The sequence below is a fragment of the Rhinopithecus roxellana genome, chromosome 14 (assembly GCF_007565055.1).
Source record: "Rhinopithecus roxellana isolate Shanxi Qingling chromosome 14, ASM756505v1, whole genome shotgun sequence".
Classification (NCBI taxonomy): Eukaryota; Metazoa; Chordata; class Mammalia; order Primates; family Cercopithecidae; genus Rhinopithecus; species Rhinopithecus roxellana.
Window position 1 is genome coordinate 94152489 of NC_044562.1, and position 10764 is coordinate 94163252.

Sequence of the window (10764 nt, forward strand, 5' to 3'; positions counted from 1 at the left end):
TTTAATAAAGGTTGAAAAATATCCCCCAAATTCAACCTCCCTATACTCCCCTGGCTTGATTTTCTTCTGAGGCTGGCTCCCATTGATGCCTTGTACTTTCTAGACAAATAATATCAAGCTAAGTGGTAATTAAAACTCCAGAAACAGGCCCAGAGGGATTAAGAGAGTAAGTACTGGGCAGGTAAGAGTTTTTCATGTGACTCTAGGCAATCCAAGAGATAACTTGTTCCAACAAAATTGTTATGTTGGAAATAGGTGGGGGGATAACAAAGGTAACAAAGGCTGAGACATTTAATAAAATGGCAGTAGTAGAATTAGTACAGGAGGAGAATCATGAATTTGTCTTTTTGTCTGTCTATTCTGCTTTCATTTAACCTAGTGGTTCTCAAACAGGGATGATTTTGCCTCCCAGGGAATATTTGGCAATGTATGGAGACGGTTTTTAGTTGTCACAACAGAAGGGAGGTATGTGCTACTGGCCTCTGGTGGATAGAGGCCGGGGTGTCACTAACATCCTACTATGTGCAAGACAACCCCTCACAATAAGGAATTATTCAGCCCCAGGTGTCAGTAGTGCTGAGATTGAGAAACCCTTACCTAATTCTAAGCCTCACACCTCAACATTTCTCCAAAGGAGAAGTAGGGGCAATATGGCAGATACAGCAAGATTAATTCGTCACCATTTCCTGAATGCTCATGAATATACAGTTGCCTGGATATGGTATTTTGAGGGCTATAAAAAAAGAAGTTTTTATTCCCTGTTCTTCCTAGACCACTTATGAAAACAACTCTCTTGTATATCCAGAGGAAGGCAGTACATGGTGGGCACCAAGTAAGTGCTTTATGGAGGAAGGAGAAAGGAAGATGGCAGCTTAGGCTGGAGTGGCAAAGGTTTTGGAAGCAGAATAACTCAAAAGTATTTGGGAAGAGAATTGACTAGAAGAGATGGATTAGATAGGAGAGTGGTAGGAAATCTGGCTTAGCTTATTGTATATCCACATGCTATACATTAATCGTTATTTCATTTTTGATGGCCCATGGCGGAGAGGGTGTGTTAAATCCAGAGTATCTTGCTGGGCTTGGAACCCAAGGAAGAAATATTTAACATTTAAGCTCTGTTGTTTTGGTCCTTTGGTTTCTTCTCTTCTTAATCTGTGTTTATCACCTTATGGTTAATCCCACATTTCCATCTGTGGTCATTAGTGTGCTCCTGAACTCCAGACCTGAGTCTCTGTGGGTTGCATATAGTCACTGCCCATCCCAAAAGTGTCTCAAGTTGAGTAATTCTGGAAGTCAGCTCATTTTTCTTGACTCATCCTTTTCCAATGACAAGTTCCTCCTCCTGTCTTCCTCATCTAAGTTTATTTGTTTGTTTAGTCAGCATTTGCCAAGCACCTGGACACTTAGGAGAAAGAGGGATAAGACAGTCCTTCTTGCCAGAGGATTCTGTGTAATGGGTAAGGTAGATATGTAAATTGGCAATTAAATATAGCATGAAAATTCTAGTGATCTAGCATATTAGTCTGTTTTCATGCAGCTGATAAAGACATACCCAAGACTGGGCAATGTACAAAAGAAAGAGGTTTAATGGACTCACAGTTCCACATGGCTGGGGAGGTCCCACAATCATGGCAGAAGGTAAAGGGCACTTCTCACAGGGCAGCAGAGAGAGAGCCATGCAAAAGGGGTTTCCCCTTATAAAACTATCAGATCTCGTGAGACTTATTGACTACCACAAGAAGAGTATGGGGGAAACCATCCCCATGATTCAGCTGTCTCCCACTGGGTCCCTCACAACGCAAGGGAATTATGGGAGCTGCAATTCAAGATGAGATTTGGGTGGGGACACAGCCAAACCATATCATCTAGGATATTTGGAAATAGAGGAAGGATATATCAGGATGCCAGCCTGGTGAAGAGGAGGGCCAGGGGATATCAGGCAGTGTTGCCTGGAGGAGATGGTATCTGAACTGATCTTAAAAGATGGAGAGATGGGGGTTTACCATGGAAAGATAAGCAGGAATGAATATTCCAAGTGAAAGGCCCTGTATACGCAAGGCCTGGAGGAAGGAAACAGCAGAGCATGTGCAGGGAACAGCACGCAGCATGAGGTACAGGGTGAGGAGTGGGGCAAGAGAAGACCAGAGAGGGGATCACTACCCAGGCTCCCAACTTCCTCGTCCACACCATCCCCTGCCCCCGCATCCCACTGCGTGTTCCAAAAGCAATCAGTTACCAATTTCAGAAGTGCTTCCTTGCTGTTGCATGTATGATCTGTTATATTCCTCCCATTTCTTCGTAATTCCTACAGTTTTCCTGGCCTTATCATAGCCCTTCATCCTCCCCAACCCTTCTACCCCTACCCATGGACCTCTCAGTTGATTTCAGTCTCAATGTTAACAAGAGCTTGCATCCAGGTATATTTGCCCCGGCTGTTAAGAATCACTCCTCTGTACCTTCATCTCACCAATTGCTCACTATCAGGCAAGTAGCATGCACTTTCAGGGATCTGCTCAGATCTTCTTCCCTTATTCCATCTTTTCCACCTATTCAACTTCTTCTCCCTAAAGCTTCTGTTTATTTTCTTTGTGAGATCACAGTACTTTGCGTGTATTTCTTTTCTTATATAACTATATGTATCATATGCCCTGAGAGTCAGATTGGCATGTGTTCAAAGGGTAGCTACCATTTATTAGTGATGTCACTGTGGCCCAGTGACTGCACCTGATTTTGATCTTTTCTGTCTTTATTTGTGCTTAACCACATTGTTATACTGTGTAACATTAGTTAGCTCTGGGTGGTAGGATTAAGCTTGCAGTTCTTTTAACCCATAGTATTGAGAGCTAGATAATTTTAGTTGGTTATAAAACTGTAGTGGTGGTTCAGGCATTGTAGAAAACCTAGCATAATTATGAAAAGGTTCTGGAGCCTGACACCTTGTGTTCTAATACTGCCTTTGCTACTTCCTTGTCTGTGTGTTCTTAGACAAGTTACTCAACTTCTAAGCCTGTTTACCCATTTTTTTAAATGAGGAGAATGATAGTAATACCCATAGAGTTTTTTAGTGTGAGTTAAGTGAGTTAAAGTCTATAAAATGTTTCTCGTGCAAGACATATAGCAATAGCCAATATTTATTGAATGGATACACTTATTATGAGATAACCAACTGTCCAGAACAATGTATGGATACTTACTTGAAAGCCTGATTTTCTTATCTCTTTTCTCTGGAATCCTTAAAGATACTGGCCTTCTGTATATGTTGGGAAACTGACTTTTCTTTGTTCCCCAGACAATTCCTGGAAGTTATGGCTAGTGCTCTGACTGGTTATCTTCACTCTGTTTCTTCTGGAAACTTATTGGATGCAGTGTATTCATTTTGCTTGATGAATTACTTTCCCCTGGCTCCTCTTAATCAGCTTCTGCAAAAAGACATCATCAGTGAGCTGCTGACATCAGGTAGGATGTTATTGCAGAATTGTGACCAAAATAAGACACTACCACTAGCTACCATATGACTCTGAATGGGGTCCTAGTTGGAGCATTGTTAGTTGAAATTTGCAGAGCAGGTGTTACTGTGGAAAGGGCTGATAAAGGTGAAGTCAAAGGATAGTGCTTCAAAGCAACAAACCTACAGACCCTTCTTTAATGACAAGTCCTACATGTAGAAAAAAATAATAAGAAATGCATCATTATTCCTTTTATTTACACTCTATCAATCTGTACAAAGGCTAACTGTTCAGGTTGTTCTTTATGCTTTGATCGGAGCTGTTTGTAATTCCTAATCCTTTCTTACCACATTTGAAGCCAGCCTAAGTCAACTTTTGCAGCTACAAACACTTAGTCACTCCTGGCCTGTGATGAGGGAACACCTGTTAGATCAAGAAACCAACTAGCCACCAAATTAATTAGTTCATTTACTCTTGGAACCAAATTAACTGTTGACTTTTAGTCTTTAATATTAAATAAGGCAAAGCAATATCCAGGTAGATGTACAAAATTTGAGGATGTGTCTGAGAATAGAGTAGTTCAGAATTAAAAAAAAAAAATGTTATAAAATTCCAAAGTTGAGTTGTGAAGAGTCAGTCAATACCACGTGCTGATTTTTCAAGCAGTGTAATAATGGAGAAACAGCCTTGAACCCCGAAAACCTGGATTGTAGTTCCAACTTTGCCTTAACTAATCACAAGGCTTTTTAACATTCCTGGGCATTTCCTTGTCTATAAATTGAGGAGTTTAGACTGAATGACCCCTAAAGATATTTGAGGCCTTAAAACATTATCAAGTGCAGGGCTTTGACTTAGACCCTGTGGAAACCAGGGAGACACAGAAAGGGTCCTTGTGATAAGAAAGAGATCATTAGAAATACAAGTGCATTTATATATATATATTTTTATTATTTTATATCTATTACTAAATTTATATTAATATAGTTTTTTAATGTTGCATTTATTTCTTCTTAATGATATACTCTCTTTTTTATCTTTTAGATGACATGAAGAAGAATGTTCACAAGCTGCATATTTTGGATACTTGTCTAAAACTTGATGATACTGTTTATCTCAAGGACATAGCCTTGTCACTCCCACAGCTTCCGCGGGAGCTGCCACCGTCACATCCAAATACAAAGGTGGCAGAGGTGCTGAGCAGCCTTCTGGGAGGTGAAGGACACTTCTCAAAAGATGTGCACTTGCCACACAATTATCATATTGGTATGGGACATTATATGATTTCGTTTCATTTTATTGTATTTATTTTCCCTTTTTTTTCAGATAAAAAAATAGGTATTTGAGGCAGCAGTTTAGTGTAGTGCAGCATTGCCTGTGGAACTGGCCTGATTCTTGCCTCATAAAATTCTTGTGACCAATAAATGAAATTCTACACATTTTTATGTGTCTAAAATCCCGAGACTAGTATCTGACACATGGTTAGCTCTCAATATATTTTAGCTACTGCTCTTATCATTATTGGTAGTACTATTAAACATTTTGAAACAGAAAATCACTTGGGGCTGATCGTGGTGGCACACACGGTAGCATGTGGAGAGGCTGAGGCAGGCGGATCACTGGAGCTCAGGAGTTCGAGACCAGCCTGACCAACATGGTAAAATCCTGTCTCTACCAAAAAAATACAAAAATTAGATGGGCGTGATGGCATGTCCCTGTAGCCCCAGCTACTCAAGAGGCTGGGGTGGAAGAATTGCTTGAACCTGGGAAGTTGCTGCAGTGAGCTGAGATCACACTACTGCACTGCAGCCTGGATGACAGAGTGAGACCGCATGTCAGAAAAAAAAAAAAAAAAGGAAGTCTCTTGGAGCAATGTTTGAAAAATTAATATCAATTCTTTCCTTTCAGATTTTGAAATCAGAGTGGACACTAACAGGAATCAAGTGCTTCCATTTTCTGATGTGGATACAGCTTCTGCTACAGATATTCAAAGGTTGCTTACATATATTTCCTTTGCTGGATTTTCCAAATTTAAATCCTAATTATAAAAGACTTGATATTAAATAGCAGTAGTAAAGCTAAGACTTGATGTTTGTATGGAGCCTGCAGCACACCAAGAGACTTCTCATCCATCAGTGTATTCCTTAGAAAGTGTCAATGTGGACATTATGGTTGAATACAGTGGACTTCAGTGGGACCATTTAATGAGACAGACTTTTTAAAATTAAGTTTTGAAGCTACAGTTCAATAAAACAATATTAATATAATTGAAACTATCAATGCACTGTAAACTTTGGACAAGATAATATAATAGTGATCATAAAGAATAAAGACTTGAGGCCTCTACAAAAATACCCAATCAATATTTTGCTCTACCACCAAGACTTTTCCAGAGGTAGAGAAACTGTAGTTTTTCTTTTTTTTTTTTTTTTTTTTTTTTTTTTGAGTCGGAGTCTGCTCTGTCGCCCGGGCTGGAGTGCAGTGGCCGGATCTCAGCTCACTGCAAGCTCCGCCTCCTGGGTTTACGCCATTCTCCTGCCTCAGCCTCCGGAGTAGCTGGGACTACAGGCGCCCGCCACCTCGCCCGGCTAGTTTTTTGTATTTTTAGTAGAGACGGGGTTTCACCATGTTAGCCAGGATGGTCTGGATCTCCTGACCTCGTGATCCGCCCGTCTCGGCCTCCCAAAGTGCTGGGATTACAGGCTTGAGCCACCGCGCCCGGCTGAGAAACTGTAGTTTTTCAATTAAACTGTATTTCTATGGGTCAGAGCACATTGAAGCTAATCCTAAGTTGTTTCCTTGGCTCACACATTACAAATAGAGTGTCTCTGGGGAGAAATAGGATGCTATACCATGAGAGAACATCCTGCCTTTTCAGTAGATGCGTAAGATCATGCCATCATTGCACACACCCGTGGGTCAGTTACCCTTTATGTAAAGGCTCTGCTACATGGATCCTGACCCCAAGGGACTTAGATCTCCTGTTACTCCACTGGACACACACACACATAAGTACGATAGAAACATACAGAAAAAAATCTGTAGGATCCAAACTCTTATCTGCCCATCCCTCTTCGTTCACACACAGTTCTGTGACTCACCTCTTTCTGAATGCATCTAGCTTATTTCTTGGCCATCTTTTCAAATGCGGTCTTTCCTATCAATGCTATCCATCTCCCCTCAGAAGAGGCTTTCTCTCTGACCTCATTCCAAGATCACTTTTCTTTTTCAGGTACTCCACTATTCTGGCATAATAAAATAACAGTTGTTCTCAGCATAAAGTCATGAGAAGTGAAGAATGTGAGCATTCCTTTAAAGACATAAAATTTGTCATATAACAGCCAGAGTATAGGTGAAGGCAATAAGGATATAAATGTCTTTTTTTCTCCCAGTGAACTAAGTATTTCCAAAATGCCAGGAACAATGAAAAAACAATTTACACCTTCCACATTTTTGTTATATTTACGGATTTTATTTTTTTAACAGTCTTGCCTTTCTCTTGGTGTTTTCTTTCTTGTATTTAAACTCCTAATTCTGTTTTTTAAATACTGCTTTCTCTGAGAGATAATATATGCACGAAGAGCATTTACTATTTGGTATTATTTACACCATTACTACTACTTGTAGAATAAATAATTATACTGAGATCAGAAATCAGCACTGCATAGAAAACCCTTAAAATTGGTGCTTTCATATCTGAAAATTTTCCACTTCAAAAATGTAGCCATCCTTAAAGGGAACTGAGAGGTAACTGTGTACAATGTTGTATATTTTTGGTTTATAAAGTAGCCTTGTATAGTGGAATATCTGCAGAGGCCAAGTAAGAGAAGTGAAGGACTAAGACAGGAATATCGAGGATTGTGGTCAGTGGAGAGCTCAATTGGCAATCTCCAAAGAACAGGAATGCAGCAAGACTAAATGGTAATATCGATAACTGTTCTTGTTTATTTTTGTTTTCAGAGTAGCTGTGCTGTGTGTTTCTAGATCTGCTTATTGTTTGGGTTCAAGCCATCCCAGAGGATTCCTTGCTATGAAAATGCGGCATTTGAATGCAATGGGTTTTCATGTGATCTTGGTAAGAAAAAAATGCAAATGAAATATTCTTTAATTGCTGATGTACATTCTAACAGCTGCCAGGAATCCTGTGGTTGAGACTGGTTACTAGGATTAGAGGAATTGTCAGCATTATTGGAATAAGTGCTTTAGTTACTGTTTCTTTGAAAAAGAACTTTGCTAGTACACGATTTGGGTTCTGCTCAGCTGATTACTGGCATTATTAGAGCTTTTACAAATGTTGTTTTGGTCAGCTTTAATCCTTTTCTGCTAAGAGGAAGAATGCAAATAATATATTTTCATATTTAAGACACACAAAACCATATTTAATTTCCAGGTTATCTTGAATAAGGGAAGGAAAGATGTTAAACCTTTGTTTTCATGGCCTGTGTGAAGCTGTTACGGGATGTTGTTGCCAGAAAAGGCTGGATGGTTCTAAGAGGATGGGTCTTTCTCTTCCCTCTTATGCTTCAATTTTATTTTGTACACCACAGCTTCTCTTGAACAGCCTCTTCAGATGTTTCTAGGTAGCAGGAACCTTACAAATACATTTATATATATATGTTACTGTTGGAATCTATCTAAATGCCACTCATTTGGTCCTGCGCATAATGTAAGATGTAAACATTCCAAATCTTCTATTATTATACTTTAGTATCTAGAAATGAATTACGTGTGGACTATTGAGATTAAGATGACTCCTTTCTCTTAGTGGGCTACTATTTAAGACTTTGTTTTTGGCCGGGCGCGCTGGCTCAAGCCTGTAATCCCAGCACTCTGGGAGGCCAAGACGGGTGGATCACGAGGTCAGGAGATCGAGACCATCCTGGTCTACACGGTGAAACCCCGTCTCTACTAAAAAATACAAAAAACTAGCCGGGCGAGATGGCGGGCGCCTGTAGTCCCAGCTACTCGGGAGGCTGAGGCAGGAGAATGGCGTAAACCCGGGAGGCAGAGCTTGCAGTGAGCCGAGATCGTGCCACTGCACTCCAGCCTGGGCGACAAAGCGAGACTCCGTCTCAAAAAAAAAAAGAAAAAAAAAAAGACTTTGTTTTTTATATTGCTTATTATGTATATTCTAAGGAAGATTTTCTCAAGAAAGCAATTTTTGCGCCATTTAGAGGACCTTTAAAATTTGTATAATTTTCACAGTTAAAGCTTTCTTAAACCTTAACATGTAGTCTTATTATGCCTTTAAAATATGACTAGTTATAAGGTCACATTTGCTTTCAAAAAGCTATTTTCCTCATGTTATTTACTATGTTTGGATCTCTAAACTAGCTCTTATGTTAGCATCGTCTCACAAACTGATTGTTTTCCTCTTTCTTTGGTAAGGTCAATAACTGGGAGATGGACAAACTAGAGATGGAAGATGCAATCACATTTTTGAAGACTAAAATCTATTCAGTAGAAGCTCTTCCTGTTGCTGCTGTAAATTTGCAAAGCACATAATCAAGTGAAAATCAACCTGTCATATTAGGAGACATGCATTTGTAAAAATAATAAAGACAACAATTCAGTTGTCAGTGGAATTAACCTCTCTGCTAAGACAAAAAAAGTTACCTCAGTTCACTATTAAAATTAATTTTAAGAATGGAAGAAATGTTGTTACTGCCATTTTAAAATATGCTGAGAAAATTCCAGAAGGGTTATTTTTCCAACCATACTTATTCCCTCTAGTACTCACATATTTGAGAAATTTGTGAGCTGTACATTTCACCTTTTCATCTTTGATCTATTAAAAACTAGTTTCTTAGTTGTGAGGGGTCTCAGGCAGGTTGATTTGAGTAGTCCTTGTGTTTGGAATCTGAATATTGATACTCCTGCTCTCAGCTATTCTAAGACTTGGGGTTATGCCTTTAAATCATTTTCAAGCATTGGCCAAATAATAATTGGACTAGGTTCTAAAGTTGTCGAGTGTGTAAGAATTAGTGAGGTAGCCTGTTGAAAATGAATGAGGATGGTATTTGTATTTGTAATAAGCACCGCAGGTAGAGATATTTCACGGGTTAAGATAAGAGAAACACGGATGAGATAATATGTAGATGGCAAGGAGTCTTGCTGTTGTTGGGTCCTTCCTTTCTCTTTCTTTTTTCCCCCTCACCCCTCCCACAATTTCACGAAGTCTTTTAAATTAAATATATAGTGGAATTGTGTTGTGAATCAGACCTGAGGACTCTTTTTTCAATTATGTGTGTTCATTCTTTGTTCAAATATTTGTCCAAATTCAACTACTTTGTTCAGTATGCCTGTCTACCTGGTATGTGTCTCGCTGGGGATATAGTGATGAGTAGGCATGGTCTCTTGTGGAACTTACAGTGTAGGTTTGCAAGTTGGTGTTATTCTACCCCCAGGTACACAGACTTGCAATTACTAGACATCTTAGTATGTGCCAAGCACTGCTAAGTATTCATTTGTGTGCTGTCTTTTCATGATCTGAACGCTTTGAGGTGTAGCTACTATTATGATTCCCTCTGTGTCTTCATTTCCTCATCTCTAAAATCAGGATAGGTTATTTGCCCAAGGCTACACAGAGTAGGGGAGGGCTGGAGTTTGAATGTGAGCTGACACGGGCTTGTAAGAAAATACAAAAACCGGGGCAGGCGCGGTGGCTCACGCCTGTAATCCCAGCACTTTGGGAGGCCGAGGTGGGCAGATCATGAGGTCAGTAGATCAAGACCATCCTGGCCAACATGGTGAAACTGCATCTCTACTAAAATACAAAAAATTAGCCAGGCATGGTGGTACATGCTTGTAGTCCCAGCTACTCGGGAGGCTGAGGCAGGGGAATCACTTGAACCCGGGAGGCAGAGATTGCAGTGAGCCAAGATGGCACCACTGCACTCCAGCCTGATGACAGAGTGAGACTTCGTCTCCAAAAAAAAGGAAATACAAAAACTGTAGCAATATGACAACAGCTGCCAGGTTGTATCAATTTATCCAGTTTGCATTTAGAAAAGGCTGAAAGGAAATTTAGTGATTATTTAATTGTTACTTCCCTCATTTTATGGATGAGGAAGATAAGGCTCAAAGAATTTTCCTTTCCTGAAGTCTCAGCTATGCCATTGGTTTCCACATCATTTCATCCTCACCTGCTCTTCAGCTTGTGTCCCGGGAGATCAGGCTTCTGGTTCCAGATTGGACAACCTCTAGTTTTGTATACTTGGCCAAGTGATTTAACCTCATAAGCTTCAGAACAAGATGCAAATATTCTGTTATTAAAGAAACTAAGGTTTTTTTCTTTAAATGTTGAGTGTGCATTAGTTTT

The 10764-nt window shown here is 39.7% G+C and overlaps 1 protein-coding gene across 2 annotated transcripts in view; it reads left to right on the plus strand.

Annotated features, from left to right (window-relative positions):
- FASTKD2 (FAST kinase domains 2) overlaps nt 1-9659 on the plus strand; it is a 31112-nt gene extending 21453 nt beyond the window's left edge. The window contains exons 8-12 of one of the 2 annotated variants that reach the window (XM_010386078.2): nt 3290-3456; nt 4488-4709; nt 5352-5436; nt 7404-7518; nt 8832-9099. In XM_010386078.2, coding sequence (XP_010384380.1) covers nt 3290-3456; nt 4488-4709; nt 5352-5436; nt 7404-7518; nt 8832-8948 — 706 coding nt within the window. In that variant the 3' untranslated portion in view covers nt 8949-9099. Of the gene's footprint in view, nt 1-3289; nt 3457-4487; nt 4710-5351; nt 5437-7403; nt 7519-8831 lie in introns of both variants that reach the window. The other variant, XM_030916614.1, reaches the window with a different exon arrangement.
- The last annotated feature ends 1105 nt before the right edge of the window (nt 9660-10764 follow it).